Source organism: Micropterus salmoides, unplaced genomic scaffold, assembly GCF_014851395.1.
Source record: "Micropterus salmoides isolate LMB-PRFRI ecotype aquatic unplaced genomic scaffold, ASM1485139v1 Ms_hic_scaffold_399, whole genome shotgun sequence".
Classification (NCBI taxonomy): Eukaryota; Metazoa; Chordata; class Actinopteri; order Centrarchiformes; family Centrarchidae; genus Micropterus; species Micropterus salmoides.
Genome location: NW_024043361.1, coordinates 19,132 through 40,251, shown reverse-complemented (window position 1 = coordinate 40,251; position 21,120 = coordinate 19,132). Strand labels below are relative to the sequence as shown.

General features: G+C 41.3%; 1 protein-coding gene and 1 long non-coding RNA gene across 2 annotated transcripts; both read right to left on the bottom strand.

Annotated features, from left to right (window-relative positions):
- Window positions 1-2,389: 2,389 nt before the first annotated feature.
- On the bottom strand, window positions 2,390-3,494 carry LOC119885383 (excitatory amino acid transporter 5-like). The gene is made up of 2 exons (XM_038695405.1): window positions 3,379-3,494; window positions 2,390-2,636 (listed from the first exon to the last, which is right to left on the bottom strand). The coding sequence occupies exons 1-2, from the start codon at window positions 3,477-3,479 to the stop codon at window positions 2,390-2,392; spliced, it is 348 nt and encodes a 115-aa protein (XP_038551333.1). The 5' UTR covers window positions 3,480-3,494.
- A 3,671-nt stretch (window positions 3,495-7,165) lies between these two features.
- Window positions 7,166-14,906, bottom strand: LOC119885381. The gene is made up of 2 exons (XR_005441331.1): window positions 14,500-14,906; window positions 7,166-7,352 (listed from the first exon to the last, which is right to left on the bottom strand). It is a non-coding gene; the product is annotated as an uncharacterized LOC119885381 (long non-coding RNA).
- Between the last annotated feature and the right edge of the window lie 6,214 nt (window positions 14,907-21,120).

Genomic DNA, 21,120 nt, shown 5'->3' with positions numbered 1-21,120 from the left:
TGACAATCCAAGTACGTTCATGCCCTTGCTGGTACTGGGGGCAATTTTACTTGATGTCAGGAGCAGGGGTGATCTCCAGGAAGACTGGGTGGCCCAGCTTAGGGTTGTGGTAGTCGGGCATGACATATACATAGTTTGCCTGAGACTCTTTTACATCAGAGTTTTGTATAATAGGTACCAGGTCTGTTCGGTACTGCAGTAGGGTGAAAGAGAACAAACACACACAGATTTGTTAATATGTGGATACTAAAGTGAATGAAAGAACATTATTGCACAAGCCATTGTGAGTTTCCTCCTTTTGTCCACTCACCTGCTGAAAAGTTGCTTCGATTAGATTTGACGGGATCATGTTCCTGTAAAAGACAATATACAGACAAATATATCAGATCATGTCTGTAATTAAAGATATCATTCAACCTGTTGCTTTTGTATTCTTTTCATTTAATTTTGCAAATAATTAACAATTTCCATGTAGTCCACGGCTGTTTTACTGTACTTTTAAAGAGCTGAAGACTTTTGTGGTTCATTCTTAATCTTTGAAACAGCAGAAAACATATAACCACAAGGTTAATTTAGTATGAGGGCCCAGTTTCTTTTCTCAACTGTTGTTGTCTTTGGATCTTGTGTAACAAGGAGGAAACACAAGATAATTGTGCCTTTAAATGCCAAAGCAGTTACAGCGTGTTGATGTTCAAATGCAAGGATTTAGAATTATCTGGTGAAATCATTTACACTGAGGTACAAGATTCAAGAGATATGTTGGTGAATTTCAGACCAACCATCCATTTGTAAGAAATATAATGACTTGTTATGTACTTACTTAGTCTTACTTGCTATAAGTCTGTATTAGTGTCTGCTTGTGGATGGATATTAGTTGAGGTAATACTGTAATGACACTGGCAGTTGCCAGTGGTGAAGTGTACATTTACTGAAGTTCTGCACAAATTCAAAGTGCTTGTCTGAATATTTCTATTTCACTTCATTGTCCTATTCCACTTCATCAAAGGAAAATCACCTGACAACACATGAAGCTAAAGTAGCTCCAGTAAAATGAGAGAGAATCCTTCACATGTACAGCCAGCATCATGAATGGGACAGTATTTATACAGCATGCGTCATTGACACTAAAGTCAGACAAAGCTTGTCAAAGACATAAGAGGACTGAAATGTACACTTGGCTTTTTGGCTTACAGCAAAAGATACACTCCGGCCACAGCTTACAAAAATAATCAGGTTTAAGAAGAAGGAATTAGCTGATCTCCGTCATGAATGGCGCTGCAGTAAGCCCGAGCACAGACGAGACCGCAGGCTCTATCTTAGAAAGAGTAACATTGCCTAAAGACTTTCTGAGAAAGTGAAGGCTTAACAGATCACAATTAAGTGTTTCCCTATTCTTAGCCAACCGGCTGCGTAAAAGAGTGACCCTGTAACTAGGACATTTCCTCTTTAATTTAATGCTGAATTGCCTGGCAAAAAGACTTTTAGGTGTATATTGTGATTGGTTTTATCATATGTAAGCACTGATTTGTTTCCACTGGTGGCCACAAATTCAGTCAATTTGATAAACTTTTAAATGTGTTTGTTGTCATTTCATGATTCTAAATGTTAGATGAAACCACATTTTTTAGGAAGGCTTACATGCAAAGGATTTCATGATTTCTGTCTTTCCCACTTTTGTTGTGAAAAGTATTAGCTCCCAGGATCAAACTAGTGTCTTGAGATCTGGCGATTACAGGAGCTTCCTGCTCCCAAGGAAGCACAGGTATGTCATAAGGGCTGAACTGGATCTTACTGGATTTAATTGATCCGTACTGATATTTCCGAAGTTTTTCACACATATTAACGAGTATTACACATCAAATCCTCCTCCTAGAAAACAACACGACTCTACGGATGGCAATGTAAATCTGTAGGTTGACCGCTTTGGTCCAAACTGAAATATCTCAACATCTGTTTGATGGATTTCCATGAATGAAAATGAAAAATCCCAGAGAGTAAGTAAAACATTTTGACTTATCCAGTAATATATATTCAATCTGCTAGAAGGACTGGCACCGAAACTTATGTAGACCTTCATTGGTTCTCAGATGATGAATCTGATTTTGGTCATCTTCCTGACTTTTACCCTTTTAATGCTGTCATGGCAAGCATGTTAGCATGTTGAAATTAGCATTTAGCTCAAAGCATTGCTTAAGGTGAGCCTTACAGAGCTGCTAACATAACTGTAAATATTATGGAAGGAAGAATTTTATTGTCAGAGGTCCTGTCAGAGGTCAGACAGAGAGCAGCATGCGGAGTATAGGGACCCAGCATCCTTGCTTAAGGGCACTTCAGTAAGGTAAATTTTTGAATCACAGCGTCCCCATCACTATGTTTAGGGCCTACTTTGTCAAAGGGTGATAGTGCTTGTATATATTAACCTGATAAGGTCCAGCAGAGCATCAGCGGAGGTCATAACAGGCCCTGAACTTGTATGGTGGCCATCTTTCTCTGAGCCCGTGCCCGGGTGGATGATGAGCACAAGCACGATGCCGACGATGACAGCGATGAAGGTCGTCCACAGGTAGTAGGTAATGGTCAGAACTCCCAGCCGACCACTTGCCTTCGTGTCCATGGCGGACAGGCCAGACATAAGACTGGATGTGAAAACAGGAGGTGTCTGATTTACTCTGGCTTAAACGTGAACAGTTGTTTAACGCATCTCAAAACAATGAATTAAAGAGTTGTATAATTTAGTTTCAATGTATCTTTCTTAAGAGAAAACATTGGGATTCAGTGACTTGTTAAATCAAGCAAGTTCATTAGTTCAAAGAGAAGTAGGCGGCGATGATGTGGAAACATTTTTCCCATGACAAAATTCTAAGTCAGCATTTTGTTTGAATGCTGCATTAATCTTTGTGCACCACCAGCATTGCGCAGACTTCTCACTTCATACTTATATTTTTTCTTTGATGCATTGCTCAATAAAACAATCAGCTTACACTAAATTGAAAATCCAGGTCTCGCTCTTTTAGTGATGAAGGCTTCCATTAAGACATGCAAGTAAAAACTTTTCATCCAGAATTCCAGGTGACAGGATGTGAACAAGTACTGCAATTATTGTGGTGGGAAGTTTTGTGTTGCCAATGCTTAATGTTACAGTTGAAATAACATCAATATGTTTATTTGTTGGTATATTAGGGGTCTTCTCTGACCAGTAACAGTGAGACCAAAGAAGCCTCTTTAAGTATCTTCAACCAAGTCCAGTTACCCTTGATTTTACCCACATTGGATAACTATGACCCGGATGGATGAGAATCTTCAATTACATATTTACTATAGCAGCTTCCACTGCATTTGACCTGAGTCTGGACTAACACGGGTGAGGACTTTTCTTACCTGGAGGTGATGAGTGGCAGGATCAACATCTTTAACATCCGCATCAGCAGTTCTCCAGGGAAGGAGAAGTAGATCTTAGCCTGAGTGTGAAAGATAAACATATTATGATTTATGCCACCCACAGACTTGCAGCCCTGTAAAACGCTCCCTTTAAAAGTTCTTATTTTACTACAGATTTGGATTCAGCACTTGGACGAGAAGTGTTTTGCAAATAGATTTACCTCTGATATTAGGAAATCTTATTATCAAGTACAACTAACTGTTGCTCGTTTTGACCAAATTAGTTTTGCTTATGTTGAAAAAACAATGCTCTGTTAATTCTTTTTGTCAAAATTTATCACATTTTTAAAATGCTTTATTTGTCTCATTTGAGTGTAATCATATGTTAAGATCTTGACAGTAGCTCAATTATGGGCCTTTTTTGTTAACCTTTAAATTGCTTTTTTATGCCAATATCTTTCTTTGTGAATGTGTTAACTGATTTTAACTTCTTTTATTTATTTGCTTTTTTTTCTTTGCAGATGATAATGCTGATGGGAGTAATGAATAAGCTCATGCCAGCACACATTTAACCAAAACAACATACAATTGCTATAGATGTCAGAGGTCGCACGCCTCTGGAGCAACTAGTGGTTAAGTGTCTTGCTCAGGGACACATTGGTGAACCCGGGTCTCTCACACCAAAGGCATAGTCTTATCCACTGCGCCATCATCACCCCAACGGTTACATTGCCAACACTAATCACTGATTCAGCCTCTGCCAAACACATAAGCTACTTGATCCATTTAGAGCATCTTACATCACAGTAACGTAAAGTCAGGAGAACAAGCAACCTCAAAACAGATATTTTAACATGTCTAAATATTTTTCTGCGTACTGGAGAAAAAAATTTAATGAGAGAAATTTATCATGAAATGACAACAAAACACATTTAAAAGAGTTTTATCAAACAGTTGACTGAATTTGTGGCCACCAGTGGAAACAAACTGTAAACAAAACACTGACTTCACCTTTTGAGTTGATACTGTATGGCAAACTTGTTAGAAAATAGTTACAGTTACTGAGGAACATTCATTCATCTGGAGTTGTGTTTCTGTCCACCTGTTTAATGTAAATTCAGTCTCTTTTAGCTCTGTTTTGGTCTCCACCAGCAGCTGAGGGCAAAATCACTCTTATCTTCTACTTAGCTGCCAAATGCTGCATTATAATCACCAGCTAGAATGTAATGGTGTCTGTCAGTATACAGTGGCAGTTTCCAGAACCTTTTTTTGGTTAGAACATCTGCGGCTAAAAACGTTGTTATGAGACTGGTGAGAGTGAACCAAGGTTGTAAATCCAAAACAATAAGGTAAAAGATGCGTTAAAACTTAATGCTGAGGGGAAACTTCAGTCGGGTGACAATTCACTGTGGTATCTAATGATCCAATATTAATATACAAATATTGACTGTAGCTGCAGTTCTTCTGACACCCTGTTGTACCGGCCACCTGCTTCTGTCCTCACTATGATATAACTGGCTTTAACTGCAGCATCAGTGCACGGAAGAACTGAACAGGACAAACTGGCTGTCAACCATCATGGATGTTGAGTTAATTTGCTCACAATGTTAAAAATCACACCACATTTTTTCAAGGTAATATAATGGAAGCCTGTAAGACATAAAGCCAGTCCCATTGCCACCTGTTCCATTTCTACACACACATACCTGTGTGGACAGGTTGAGCGACCTGAGGATGAATCCAAGCACACAGCCCGTTATTACAGCAATGACAGAGAGTGTCAGCAGGCCATTCCTCTTGCAGTAGTCCTTTATGTACGCTCTGACTTTTGACGACAACATACTCTTCAACAACTTCTTCAACCCCTCCATGATAATTCAGGCTCAGTCCGTAACCCAGAAAGACCCCCCTCCCCCCTGAGTTATTACAGATATCCAAATCTCCTGATGAGTGAAGTCGATCAATATGTGTCCTACGAGATCTGAGGCGGAGAACAGCCAGTTAGACTGATCCAGTGCGGGTCCTGTCTCACAATGAGGAGCTCATCCAGTCTGAGAGAAGAAGTGTTGACTGTTAACTGATTCCTGGTACAGCATTGCTTAAAAGGATTATCCCTACCCCTTGCTAACAGAGGCTCCTCGACAGCCACTCAGGCTTGGATAAAGACTAGACTTCAACACTGATTGGCTCCCCCGTTTGTAGCTCATTATGACTTATTACTACCTCCTCAAAGTCATCCCATTGATGAAACAGGTGTTTGAACTTTGCATAGGGCTAACATATATGTTCTTTACATTCTCAAATCAATCATCTTTTGGGTTCATTTTCTAATTAGATGACACTCATGAGACAAAAGTTATTGAAAGGAAATGTAAATAAGAGTAATCTAAACAAGATAAAAGCATTGCATTAAATGTTCATTATCATTCATTATATGCTTACCCTGGGCCGTGTGGCAACAGGCTAAGCGAGTTAGTCCTAACAGCAATCTTTTCCAGCTCCTCCATATGAGATATATAATCTCTCCACTGTGCTCTGGGTCTACCCCGGGGTCTCCTACCAGTTTGGAAGGCTCCCATCCTGTTTAAATGACCACTGATATAATTGTTCCTTTCTAAGGACAGTAAGTGGATCTTGATTTCACTATGTTTAAGTGAACGAGTTGCACTGTAGAGGCAGGATTATCAGAGGGCAGAGGCCAAAGGTAAGACACCAGCAATAGTCCTCAATGTCCAGGACATGCCTGAACTTACAGTGACATTAGGCTTTGTCAACTGTGCAGCCCTTAACAGAAATCAAGGCATGCCGTCCTGGTAACACTAGTGTGCTGTTTGCTTGTTTTGTTAATTCTTGCAGTTGACCTACGTCTGCTGACGTCACACCGTCCATGCTGACCCGGGAACAGATCCAAATTTGACTACGTCCTTTCCACAACATCAGCCTGTGTCACCTGTAACCAATCCAATAACATCTAATCCTTGTCTTGGACAGCGCATGCAGCAAGATCAATGAATGGTACAAAAGGACACACGCACTTAGAAAGATTTGTCTCTGTTTCTTTGTAAACATTTATACTTTGAGTCCTAAGATTAACAAATGATGCAAATTTAAACTTAACTTAATTCTAAATTTACTGTCGTACCAGAGTTGTCACCAATGTTTTGTATTCCCCATTCAGAAAAGAAATTTGGGTGTCACTACAGAAAGAGTTTACGGAAAAATGTATATCAGTAAAACTGATCTTCTGGGCTCCATGGTTATCTGAACCAAATTTCATAGCGTTCCTTCAATAGGTTATTAAGCCATTTCACTTAAAACCAAAAATGATAGCATGCTGGTGGTGCAAGCAGTGCTACTGAGTGAATGAACCTGATAACCTGGTATTTGCTATGTTGACTTGACAGTCCTGCAAAATTATATTACAGTATGGATTTTCTTCTAAAATGTAATGGAATAGAAAAAGAATGTAGAAGAAAATGAAAACACTTGAGCAGTTACAAGTGCCTCAAAAATGCACAGCACTTAAATGGTTTTAGATCTTCTATTTTTGGTCAGTGGTCTCTGTCAGAGTCTTTTCCTTTTCAGCAGCTGCACTCGGTTCCTGCTGTAACAGCTCAGTGTCTCTAAAGTCTGACTGAGGGAGGTTTTTGTACGACTACAAATCACTGTGTGAACACTAGGCCAAGGTGTACACTCTTACAGTAATAAACTGCTGCATCTTCAGCCTGAACTCCACTGATGGTCAAAGTGAAGTCAGTCTGCCACAAAACCGAGCTGGTGTTCCTGATTCACGTGAGCTAACAGATTTTATTAGGAGTTTTGGAGTCTGTCCAAACTTCTGTTGATACCAGTGCAGACAATTAAGAGTAGGGCATATCAAACAAGTGGGTTGGTTTTACAGGTGAGAGTGACAGTGGATCCTGGAGTAGATGTCACTACTGGAGGCTGAGTCACTGTCACCTGACCGCTGCATCCTGCACACAAAAACAAATCATTCATTTATCAGCAGAAAGAAATGAGAGAAAAGGCAGCACATCATGTCTGAAATGTTGCTGAGTGAATGAACCTGATAATCCTCTCTGTGGAAATTGAAAAGCTTTGATCATGTAAATATTAATGTATCCCTGTATTTTTTGATACCAATGGCATATGTATATGGAAGAGCGTCTGTTAGCTTGTTTTAGTTTTATGTAGGTTCTTTGTGGTTCTGCTTGATGACTCTTCTGTGTTCACTGGACCAGTTATCCTCATCGTTACATCTCTTCACCAACCCTCTGCACCTGCAGCAGGCCGTTTTCACTTCAGTCAAACTGAAGGAGGTTTTGGAACAGCTCTAAATCACTGTGTGAACACTCCACCACCATGGTAGCCCAGACAGTAGTAATCTCCAACGTCTTCAGCCTGAACACCACTGATGGACAGAGTGTAGTCAGAACCAGATCCACTGCCACTGAATCGAGACGGAGTTCCAGAGAAGAGAGTTGATGTATCGTATATAAGGAGTTTTGGTGCCTGTCCAGGTTTCAGAAGGTACCAACTGAGATCAGCACCAATATCTGAACTCCCTGTTGCGCTTATGGTCACAGTCCCTCCAAGACTAACAGACTTAGATTTGTCAGTCTGAGTCACAAATTTGTTGGCAGAAGACTCTGAAATCAGAAAAGAAAATTTCCCTTGAGAAAAAATCTTTGACAACCAACAACATGGAGCAGCAGTTTAAATTAGAATAGTAAGAAGTAGACAAAAAAAAAAGCAAACTGGAAGCAAGCATGAAAAGAACAGACAGAAATTTCAACACATATACAATACTCCTTAAAAGTCAGATCCACTTTCAAGATCTCTCACCCTGACTCAGAAAACCCAACACGACAAGCGGAGTTATTGCCAACATCATCCTGATGCAGTTTTCAGTGTGAGTACATGAAAACAGTTCAGACTCTCTGTGACAGAAGAACTTAAACTCTGAGGAGCAGTGATGCATAAAAGTCATGCAAAATATATTTAAGAAGGCAAACACACACCTGCTCTAAAACAGAAAAGGCAGATGTGAGGTGGAGTGAGAATTCTTCATCTTGGAGAGCATTTAGCCATTTAAAGCCCATCTACAACATTTTGACTCAGTGTTTTTATTTGTCGTCTCTTTGTTGCAAACGCTGTCCATTTTACATTGTCAAGTGACTTTTTTCCTCATGACCAGCTCTGTAGCAAATGTCCTTGTGCCAGGTTGTCCTTGAAAATAAGAAGCTGTTCTAAAGTGTCCTGCCTGTTAAATAAAGGTTTAATTAAAAAAAATGGATCAAGATTGAACTCACTATGAACTTATTTTTGAACTGATTTCTTTCTTTATTAATTTCCTTTATATAATATAATAATAATCCTTATTTGTAGAGCACTTTTCAAAAACAAGTTACAAAGTGCTTTAACAAGTGTAAAGAATAATACAAAAAAAGAGCATGAAAAATTAACATAAAATAGTAAAATACAATAAAATAAAAGGGATAAAATAAAGTCAAATAAGATCGGGAAAGGCTCTCCTATAAAAGTATGTTTTAAGAAGGGACTTAAGAGTTCACTGACTCAGCCGACCTGATTTCCTCGGGCAGGCTGTTCCAGAGCCTCGGGGCCCTGACAGCAAACGCTCTGTCCCCTTTAGTTTTCAGTCGAGACTCTGGAACAGACAACAGACCTCTGCCCGAGGACCTCAAGGTACGTGCTGGTGCGTATGGGACTAAAAGTTCAGAAATATAACAAGGCGAGAGGCCATGAAGAGCTTTAAAAGTGATCAATAGAATTTTAAAGTCAATTCTAAAACATACTGGGAGCCAGTGTAATGAAGCTAAAATAGGAGTAATGTGGTCATATTTCTTTGTTCTGGTTAAAAGCCTGGCAGCTGAGTTCTGGACAGTCTGGAGTCGATCAATAGATTTTTGGGTTAAACAGGTGAAAAGGCTGTTGCAATAATCCAGGCGTGATGAGATGAAGGCGTGTAAAATGGTCTCGGTGTCCTTAAAAGTTAACATAGATCAAATTTTTGCTATATTTCTAAGTTGATAAAAACATGATTGAACAATCTTTGTGGTGTGCTGCTCGAAATTTAAATTACTATCAAACCAAACACCAAGGTTCTTTGCCACAGGCTTAATGTGATTTACTAGGGAACCAGCAGATGGCAGTATTTGATTTGCCATCTGCTGAGACCCGATGACCAGGATTTCTGTTTTGTCTGAGTTCAGCTGGAGGAAATTATTTGACATCCATTTTTTAACTTCACAAAGGCAGTTGTTAAGTGAACTCAGCATTCCAGGGTCTGTGGATCTGACGGGCAAGTATATTTGTGTGTCATCAGCATAAATATGAAAAGAAATGCCATGTTTATGGATAATATGTCCAAGGGGAAGCAGATACAAGGAAAACAAAATGGGTCCTAAGACCGACCCCTGAGGCACACCATATTTAACTGGACAGAATGAGGAGACATAGTTGTTTACAGACACACAAAACTTCCTATTTGACAGGTAGGATGAAAACCATTGTAGGGCAGTACCAGAGATCCCCACCCAGTGCCTCAGTCTGTCTAACATGATGTTGTGATCAATGGTGTCAAAAGCAGCGCTAAGGTCCAGGAGTACCAGGACTGAGCACATGCCTTCATCAGCAGGCATTAAAAGGTCATTGGTGACTTTAAGCAGGCAGTCTCAGTGCTGTGGTACTTCCTAAAACCAGACTGAAACTTTTCAAATATTTGTTATTTTCCAGTACAGTGAGCAGCTGTTTGGACACAATTCTTTCTAGAATCTTTGCAATAAAAGGCAGTTTTGAAATTGGTCTAAAATTATGTGGGAGGGAGGGATCTAAACCAGGTTTCTTTAAAAGTGGGTTCACGCAAGCCGTTTTAAAATAATCAGGGACACAACCAGTAGATAGGGAGCTGTTGAAAACAGAGATCAAATGGGGCCCAACAGAATCTATTACTTTCAGTAAAAATTTGTAGGTATTACATAAAGTGGGCTGGAGGACACTCTCATTTGTGATACTGTTTTTAAAAGCTCAGACAAGTCGATGGGATAAAACTGGTTAAAACTCTCTTGTTGCTGGTGAGGAACCTCTGAGTAAGAGGCCGCGGGGGGTAATAGAGGCTCTGATTGACACCACCTTATTGGTAAAATAAGATAAAAACAATTCACAGTCATCATTACTTCCAGCTGAGGCACAAGGAGGGGTTGGGTTTACCAGCTGATCCACAGTCTTAAACAGAAACCTGGGATTGTGTTTATGTGTAGTAATGAGTTCAGAAAAATAGTGTGTTCTCGCATCCTTAACCATTTATTGTAGTTAATTAATAAATCCTTCAGACTGAGGTAAAGGACTTGGAGACTGGATTTTTTCCATCTGCGCTCTGCTTTCCTGCATTCTCCTTTTAGGCTGTGAATGCTGTCATTTATCCAGGGTTGCTTACTAGCTTTAGACGTAGGCCTAACCTTTAGAGGAGCAGTAATATTTAGTGACGACAAGCAGATATGATTGAAGTGATCGACTAGATTGTTGGTGTTGGAATCAGACAGGTTACATTGTTGGGGTCATCAACATGAATATTAAAATCGCCACAAAGAACAATTCTGTTATAATTTAAAACCAGAGTAGATAAAAATTCAGGAAGTTCTGATAAAAATCCTCCAGGCGGTTTTGGGGGGCGATAAATTATAACAAGTATGATAGGTTGCAGCCCTCCAAGTTTAAGAGTGAGAACTTCAAAGGAGTTAAATTCATCACAGCGTACTTGATGACATTTAAAATTTTTCCTATACACGCTCACTAGCCCACCACCACGACCACTGACCCTCGGTTGACTAAAACAATCATATTGAGGCGGACACAGTTCAGCTAGCTGGCTATAGTCATTCATCTGCAACCAGGATTCAGTTAAAAACATAAAATCTAGATTTGCAGACAAGATAAAATCATTTAAGATAAAAGTCTTACTTGAAAGTGATCTCACATTGAAGAGATCCATTTTAAATGAGATTTTAAATTACTAATATTTCTGTGTGGGATGTGCACATTTCGGTTTACTGGTCTATGCCTGATGATGACAGGAATATGAGTCTGTGGAACAGCGCTGGGAGCAGACGGCTTTACATGCCAGCAGGTGGAGACAGTTGTTTGTGGCAGTGAGCCAGAGATCTGTTCAGTGAGCGGTGGTGTGTCCAGGTGTGCTGCATGAATGATTAGTCATTCACGTAAATCATGTGTGGACCGCACCACATGCTGTATGTGCGCAGCTAACATTTCTGAGCCCCGTTTGTTTGGGTGAAGTCCGTCTGTCTTAAAAAGAGACATTCTTTGCCAGAAAATATTAAAATTATCCACATAACACACACGATGAGCCCTGCAGGCGGACTGGAGCCAGTCGTGGAGGCCAAGGAGTCTACTGAAGCGGCCAGCACCGCGACCAACTGTTGGAATGGGACCAGAGATAAAAACGGACTTTCCGCACTGCTTTAAAAAGTTAAGAAGACAGTTAAAATCTGATTTTGTCAGCTCAGACTGCTGAAGAGCTGTGTCATTTGTTCCGACATGGACTATCACTCTTGTGATGGAGGACGGGAGCGACGGCATTAGGTCCTGGAGTTTTTTTTAAAATGCCAGCTGTGGTGGCACCGGGGAAGCAGTGAGTGGTAGCGTTAAAGAAACGGAGGTTTCTGGTTAGGGAGTCACCAATTATTAGTGTGGTTGGGGAGAAAAGGGGACGAGGAGATGCCGGCTGTGTGGTTCCAGAGCAGAATCTGCTTCAACACTGCGTGCGGACTGAGGATGGAGTGTGTGAGCTGCCGCGTGCTGTGTTGGAGTAGCAGTAACAGACCTGAGAGAAGGGCTACCCGACGGTGCAGGGTAGATACGGCCTCCGGAGCGTCTGAGCACAGCCTCCTTCAGGATCCTACGTCGGGAAGTGGAGGTTTTTGACCGGGATGACGGCCGCCGATCAGTCCCAGCGGCAGACCGGCGGCCAAGTGCAGGAGATGTAGCCGGTGGAGGAGATGCAACAGGTACTGTGCGTCGAAAGAGATCCGTATCAGGGAGACTCGAAGCCACAGGTGCATCAGCTGGATAGACCGGAGTGTCTTCAGATAGGGCTGCATAGCGGTTTGAGAGGCCGATGTGCGGAGGAGAGGCAGCCCCGTCCGAGCCTCTCTTGCAGCCACGGGCCACCACTTCAGCCCAGGTTGACTGATGCTTTGGAGTCGAGCAGGATGAAAGCCTGGGGAGGCTAGAGGGGTCCCATAGCACGGTGTCCTGGATGTTAGCGGTTGCGCTAAGAGAAACAATCTGTTTGGCTTGTACTGAAGCCACATCCATAAAGCCAGTCAGCAGGGAATCTTTCTCTTCGAGTTCCTCTGAAAGTCGTCGGATGTCTTCCATAAGGTCAGCAATCTTCTTGTTCGCTTTCTTAAGGAGTGAGCAGTCCTCACAGGGCAGCGTTATCTCGGCTAGTATAGTCACCGGAGCTTTGTTGCGATCAGTAGCGTTGATCGCGTTTTTACGGTCATCTAGCTTAAAATCCATGTCGGATGGCTAATATCCTTAACCCACGTAAAACTTAAGTTAAATAAAAAGGATATAAAAAATGTAACGAAAAAGTGTGGATTAAAACTGGATAAGAGTCCGGTTTAAGACGGAGCTTCCGACAGGTGGCTACAGACGCCAACGCATGCGCAGAGTGCAGATTACTTAACATTTATGTCCTAAATTTCCAGATCCATGTGTTGCACTTGGGATAATTGGATTCAAACCCATCTGACCTCAGTGTATTTATTTTAGAGCCGGCTCAGTGTTTCAGTTAACCATCTCATCTACCATTTTTCTCATCACTTTTAAAGGCAACATCAACACATGATTCCTCTTAAAACAAAGTTTTAAAACGTTGAATAATAATTTTTTTTGTTTGGTGTTCATCTTAGACAGCCACTAAATAAATGTGATTCTGTTTGGGTTGTTGCTTTGTGGTAATGCAATGTGTTTGTATAAATTTCAATGAGATAATATAATGTGCTGATCTGCAGAAACATGTGTCCATTCTTGAAATTATTATGTTGTTGAGTGATGTTTACATATTAAAGCTTATAGAAATGCTTGTCAACATTTAAGGAAATACACACTGAGAATTAAATGAATGACACCACTCTCATGTCTTAAGGTAACTGTGAAGCTAAAGCCAGTAGCCACTTAGCTTATAAAATGGAAGCAAAGGGACAATCCTGTCTCTGTAAGGAAATGTGCCAATCATCACTTCTAAAACTCAGTCTTAGATTACTAGAATATCAGAAATATAAATCTTTTTTGATTTTTGTCTTTGGCTGGCTGTATAGCTTCATGTGTAACAGAAAGTGAATAAACATACTGGGTTTTGGTTTCTGAAGTTTTCAGATTTTTTTTTTTTTTTTTACTTCCCCTGATATTTATGTCAGTGAAAAATAAACATCAAGTGATGTTGGTTGTCATAATAATGTTTTTTCACACATGTTGTCTGTGAAGAGAATTACGGAATATGTAATTTGAGCTTGGTGAGGTTACTGTCAGCTCTGTGTTCAGTGGTCTCTGTCAGAGTCTCTTCCTCTTCAGCAGCTGCAGTCGGTTCCTGCTGTAACAGCTCAGTGTCTCTGCAGTCTGACTGAGGGAGGTTTTTGTACGACTGTAAATCAATGTGTGAACACATCAGCACTGTTTATGTAGTGTACACTCTTACAGTAATAAACTGCTGCATCTTCAGCCTGAACTCCACTGATGGTCAAAGTGAAGTCAGAGCTGCTTCCACTGCCACTAAACCGAGCTGGTGTTCCCGAGTGACTAATGCTGACATGTCTTATTAGGAGCTTTGGAGGCTGTCCAGATTTCTGTTGATACCAGAACATACATTTACCATCACCACCACAACTTGCAACAGCTTGGTTGGTTTTACAGGTGAGAGTGACAGTGGATCCTGGAGTAGATGTCACTACTGGAGGCTGAGTCACTGTCACCTGACCTCTGCATCCTGCACACAAAAACAAATCATTCATTTATCAGCAGAAAGAAATGAGAGAAAAGGCAGCACATCATGTCTGAAATGTTGCTGAGTGAATGAACCTGTGAAACAGCAGCAGGCCAGCGTCCACATGAGGAGGGTGATGAGAGTCATGGTGGTTGTGGTTTCTGCTGTGTTGACTGACAGATCTGAGTCCTGCAGTGTTGAACTCACAGGACTATAAACCTTCTCAGTTCACTGGAGGATCAGCTGATGATGCAAAGCCTCCTCTCTATGGAAATGATTTCTCTGCTCTCAACAGACTGAAGGCAACGTGGGACACAAAATCAGGAGAAGTTCTGCTTGGATTTACACCATCTATGATTTTAATGGAAAAGAAGAAAATATTTATATTAGAAGTGCAGTTTGTGACTCTCTGATAAATGACTTGTTTTTGTCTGCAGGATGCAACTGTCAGGTCTGTATATACGTATATATAAAAAAAAATAAGAGGAGGTTATATACAGTACATATAGATAAAATCATTTTGATTTTTAAAATGACGAATAAATGGGAAATGTTTGCTTCCGCAGATAGAGACACTGTAAAAAGATTTCAAACTTTTTTTCAATATCAGTAGCTATAGTCCAGTAAGAAATTATCTTTCCCAGGTACTCATAAAGTGACTGAATGAATTGATAAGAATATACATTTAAAACGGTATATGGAAGTTTGTTTCAGTTTTATTTAGGTTCTTTGTGGTTCTGCTTGATGACTCTTGTGTTGTGTTCACTGGACCAGTTATCCTCATTACAGTCTCTTCACCAACCCTCTGCACCTGCAGCAGGCCGTTTTCACTTCAGTCAAACTGAAGGAGGTTTTTGTACGGCTCTAAATCACTGTGTGAACACTCCACCACCATGGTAGCCCAGTCATCTCCAGCATCTTCAGCCTGAACCTCTCTGATGGTCAGAGTGTAGTCAGAACCAGAAAGTCAAATACATTTACAGGGCACACCTGTTCTTGTGAAACTGAAAGGGAGAGATTAGGTGGCGTAAGTATAGACTACATCTCCCTGTGGACTGATTAAGCATGTGTGGAAACGTTTGGCTTTCTCTTCCTCTCTGCTGTAATACCTTTGTGGTCATGAATAGATACATGCTGCCCTTTGCTGGTACTCCAGCTTCACAACAACTTTATATTGACATGAGATGGATTTTGTATTTTATTTCCATGATCATGTACATCAATCTCTTAATCCAGATGCTTCAGCTGAGATATAAAGAAAAATAAAACTAAACATTCAAACATAGGCCATGAATGATACTTAACCTCAGTGTTAGCAGACTTTTATTTTCAGAAATAAAGACTTCTTTCCCTAATAGGTTACCAGTAGAATTCATAGGCCTTCGTGTGTTATTTGCAGCAGAGTAGGCCTACATTATTTACTTTTTTAAGCCTTTATCAAATTAAATAAATTTTTTTCATTGTAGTTTCAGTCATTCAATTATTTTACGAATTGTTGGTTCATTTATGAATTTTACACAATATATTCCATGATGATTTATTTCATAATGTCTTGTTTATTTATTCAATGTTAAACACTTTGCGAAAACTGAATAGGTTACTGTGACATAGTGTAAGCACTTTGAGTGGCTGGAACTATGTAAGTGCAAACCAATTAACATTCATTTACAGAGAACAGAGTTAAAGCCTCACTGGGGTCATTTTTTCATTTCCAGTTTGAAGATGATAATACAACACGTTTGTGGAAGTCAGGCACAAATCCAAGTTTACATAACAAAATTACAAAACTGATTGTCTGCTTTTAAATTTTTAAGTTTTACTGTAGATAAATAACATTTCAGTTCTGCATAATAAGAGTTTGTAAAGTATTTTTATTTTAAAGCATAAGTACTGTAAGTTCCAGATATTTTTATTTTACGCAACAGCTAGCAAATGTAACTTTTAGTAAATGTTGAATAAGAAGGAGATCAAGTTCAGTGTTTGTATGTTGTTGATAATTTTTTTGTTTTATCAAGCAAGTCTGATCTCACAATGTGAGACAAAACTTTGCAAAAATCAATATTCATTAAATATTCATAACATTAACAGAAACTGAAAATAGTTAATTTTCATGATAACTTAACATTTTACTTAGTTAAAATGCTTGAAAGTAATTTATTTTTTTAAAATCTTATGTGAATTCCTATTAAACACAAATAGGATTTCATCAGTAAATGCAGCTTATCCTTGTTTCATGGTTCATTAATTTTACTGTAATGTAATGAAAAAGAAGTGAAAGAGACAGATGATAAAGTTTTAACTGTATTTGCTCAGTGAGCTGTGAGGCCAGTCTGAATGACCAGAGCCCGTCACTCAAACCCTGGACCCTGACCGCTGCTCTGAGGAGAAACAAAAGCACTGAATCACTACGCAGTCTAATTTTGCCTTTCAAAACAAATCAAACCTGTTGACATGCAATACTGCCATTCTGCTTTTCATGTTTTTTTTTATATATTTTCTTCCAAATTTTACATTATTACAGTTGCATGCTGTATTCTTTGTGGTTTTGTGACACTCATGCACTCATGTTATATTTGGTAGACATTTTATATGTCATTTCTTTTATTCCTATTTGTTTGTGTGAAAGAATATTGTTATGGCAGAAAACTGTGTCTTCTTACATTTAATCTTTTATGTATGATCTTTTTATATTATTTTCATTACTATTATCGTTATGGCTTATAGATATATATGTATTGTGTTTTTTATCCTTAATCTTTCCTTCTTCTATACTCCTTATTAGTCCGTTCACTTTTACTAGGGTTTATGACAGAGCTGTGAGATTGTTTTGGTGTTTTCCCCCTCTTGTTGTTCTTCTCCTCCCCTGGAATGTTCATTCAAGGCTGAGAGAGGATCTCTGTTCCCCAAAACATAGAAACCTAGACTGTGTAAATGATTATGCATCTCTTTGCTCGGGACCAGATGTTTGTGACTGTCCTAGGAGACAGAACCTCTGGTCCGGCTGATTTGTGTTATAGTAATTCTCTGTTTATTCTCTTTTGTTAAATAAATTCCTCAAAGACAACGGTTTGTTGTAACTCAAGTATTTGTTCAACCCTTCACCAGGAATATAATTTCCACAACAAATATCACAATATCACAACAAATGAATCATTGCTGGGTTTGGTTACACAACTGCAGGTGTTTTATTCTTGGAGGGACAAATGCCAACTGTCATGTTCATGTAAAATTTTCACTTCAGCTTTGACTTCAACTGATGAACTTCAACATTATAACGTGCCAGGAGAGAGTCTTCATGGAAATCTAGGTGTGGGAATAGTATGTAAGCAATTAAAACATGCAGTGCCAAAACGGAGAACAAAAATATTTGAGAAAATTAATATTATTACTTTATTTTTATTATACATTATATAAAAGTATCACAAGAAAAAGATTTTATTGCGGAGAGCAATCATTTGTAGATATTTAAATTATACGTTAATTGTAAGAATGATCTAATATTCATTTTCTATGTTTTGTTGTGGTAAAAGTACATGAAACATGCCAAAATAAAAAATAAGAACACCACATCAACAATTTTATTTACGAAAACGAACAGTAACATTCTTAAGAAAAACACAAACACAAACACAAATATATGACTTGTAGAGGTAATTCTGTTTGTCAGACTGATTTCAGAATTAAGGAAATTAAAAGTATTTTTCAATGAATAAAAGTATTGCAAGTGAATTTTGAAGAATAATCCCTAACAGAGATTTAAATTATACATTTATTGTAAGAATTATTTTAATGTTGTAAATTTTCCATGTTCTGGCATGTAGAGAGAGCATTCATTTAAATTTAAGAATCCATTAAATAAAAAAAGGGGTAAATGAGAATTAGATGCGCTAAAAAGCTAGCTTTATGCATTGTTTAAATGAAATAAATATCTAAGCAGGTTGAAGAATTGTGCAATTATTTTTGAGTAATACTTCTTACCGGGTTGATCTCACTGCATTAACTCAATATACTGTGTTGATAGAAAACCACAAAATATCTGGGTTTAGTGGACAGTTTGTGAGTTTCTCTGAGATCTTACTTCGTAAAGCAACTACTTGTAAGGTAAATGTCTTGGAGAAACTACCCCAGATGGAGAACTGAAATGTCTCATAGAATATTTCCGGTTCTTTGAATGTCTACCCAGGACCAGTGAATGTACTTTGTTAACTTTCACCTCTGAAACTACAGTGGGATTATCAGTGAAGCAGTTGTCCATGTAAGAGTCTGCTGCAGAAGCTTACAGCCGCAAACGTCTCGGGTAACATATGTAGCATCTCGGGTTAGATATGTAACCCTTGTTACCCGAGAAGGGGAACGAGACACTGCGTTGGTGACGACACTATGGGAACGCCTCTGGCCGTGGCAGGGCTGAAATCATGAATGAAACTACTCCAATCCTATGGCGTTGCTAGAACAGTAGTGTATGACGGCGTAACTGGAGGTGTATATAAGCACGCCGGCACACCGGACACATTAGCTCTTTATGAAGCAAGGCACTACCTACCATGGCGGGCCCTCCAGGAGCGATATTATGTCCGAGAATCACACTTGGGCCGGCCAAAACGGGGCTACTAGCAGTAGGCTGACACCGTCCTGACGGACCCACTCCAGAAAAGCATACAGATGCCGCCTCGGCCACGTCTGCACCATGGCATCCAGCCCTAGCGGGGCTGGGGGAAAGAGGGAGAACCACAGTGGACAGTGCGTAGTCTCTTGAGACGCAAACAGGTCCACGTCTATAGGGTCGAACCTTTCGCACAATAACTCCACCACCTCGGGGTGGAGTCTCCATTCCCTGGGCCTCAGCCCCTGTCTCGACAGCAGGTCTGCTCACTGATTCTGGGTCCCCGGGATATATGTCGCTCTGAGAGACAGCAATCTCTGCTGGGACCACAGGAGGATCTGATGTGCCAGCTTGCATAATGGGCTCGAGCGCAGACCCCCCTGGTGATTCAAATAGGCCACCACTGCCGTGTTGAAAACTCCTCAGAGCTCTGAAAACCGCCAACATTTCCAGGCAATTTATGTGCCAAGAGAAGTGATGCTCCTGCCAGGAGCCTCTCGCAAAGCGGCCGTCCATGACTGCACCCCACCCCGTGAGTGAGGCGCCTGTCGAAATAATTGTCCTGCAACATGACACTCCCAACACAGGACCCTGGGACAGGAACCAAGGTTTCCTCCATACTGACAGGGAGCGAAGGCACCTGCTCATAACCCGTATCAGACGGAACAGATTTCCCCTGGGGGGGGGGGTTCCCTTGGATTTTAACCACCACTGCAGGGCTCTCATGTGCAGTAGGCCAGATGGGATTACGCTGGACGCTGCCACCATGAGACCCAACACCCTCTGAAAGTGTTTCACAGTGATGGTGCAGTCTAGCTTCACTCTGGTCACTGAGGACAAAATGGACCCGACGCGTGCAGGCGACAGGTGGGCCCGCATCATCGTTTAGTCCCACACCACCCCTAGGAACGCGCCCCCGAAGGCGAACATCAGGAACTTCCTGTGAGAGGGACAGATGGAGATGTGGAAATATGCGTCTCGCAGATCTATCGTGACAAACCAATCCTCGGATTGGATGTGGTTGACGATGGCGGGGATGGTGAGCATCTTGAACCTGAATCTCCTCAGAGATCGGTTCAGGGACTGCAGATCTAAAATCGGACGCAATCCTCCGTCCTTTTTGGGTACTATGAAGTACCGGCTGTAGAACCCGGACTCCCTGACTGGCGGGGAAAGTTCTATGGCCCCTTTCTCCAGCAGAGAGCAAGCTTCTTGTCCCAACACCTGGCTCTGCTCCGAGTGCACCGCAGTCCAGACCACCCCGTTGAATCTGGGGGGGCAGACCTGGAACTGCAGCCTGTAGCCATCCACTACCGGCCGTCTCTTTGTGACTCGGAGTGACAAATCCATAGCTCTGCGGAGCTCAGCGATGTCCTCCTCTGAGTCCATGTCCTTCAGCAGGTCGGCCTGGTATGCCTGCAAAACCGCCATCGTGTGCAGGCTCGCACCAGCCCTGCCCACCGCCATGTACGCCTTGCCTACCAGAGCAGACCAGGCTTGGTGGGCGGTGCCGGCTCTTTAAGGGATGATGCAAGACCGGGCGAGAGATAGCTGGCCAAAGCATCCTCAACCCGGGGCATCATCCCATAGCCGAAACCCTTAACCCCACGACGTCGCTGTAAACCCGGAGCGGGGGAGTAGCCAGTAGTGCTGAGAAGGGCTTGCCCCAGGATTTGCACAACTTGTCATGCAAATCCGGGAAAAAAGGCAGAGACCGGCGCAGAGACCGGCGCAGAGACCAGCGCAGAGACCGGCGCGGAGGCAGCGCGCGGCGCCACAGGAAGCGCTCATCCAGCTTACTGGCAGCCTGTGTGTCTGGCACAGCCTGCGACCAATCCAGCTGGAGCTTGCCCACTGCCCATGTCACCACCTCCAAGAGCTCGTCATAGCTGGACGCTGACTGATTGATCCGGCTCCCGGAAGTCTTCCTCCTCCATAATGCTGAGCACATCCAGCTCCTCAGAACCGGACAGCCACAGCTCTTCGGGCTCACACTTCGAGCGGGAGAAGAAAAGCGGGCTCCTGAACGGGGAAGAGGGGAGTCGGAGCCAACGGGAAAAAGCCTCGGCAGTCCCGATGCCCCCGGAGATGTCGCGCTGGGAGCCCCATGACC

Excerpts from the sequence above, each read along its gene's own strand:
- LOC119885383 (XM_038695405.1), bottom strand. The coding sequence starts at position 3,479 with ATGTTTATCTTTCACACTCAGGCTAAGATCTACTTCTCCTTCCCTGGA. Across the intron at positions 2,637-3,378 it reads CTGCCACTCATCACCTCCAG|TCTTATGTCTGGCCTGTCCG; the intron begins GTAAGAAAAGTC and ends TTTCACATCCAG.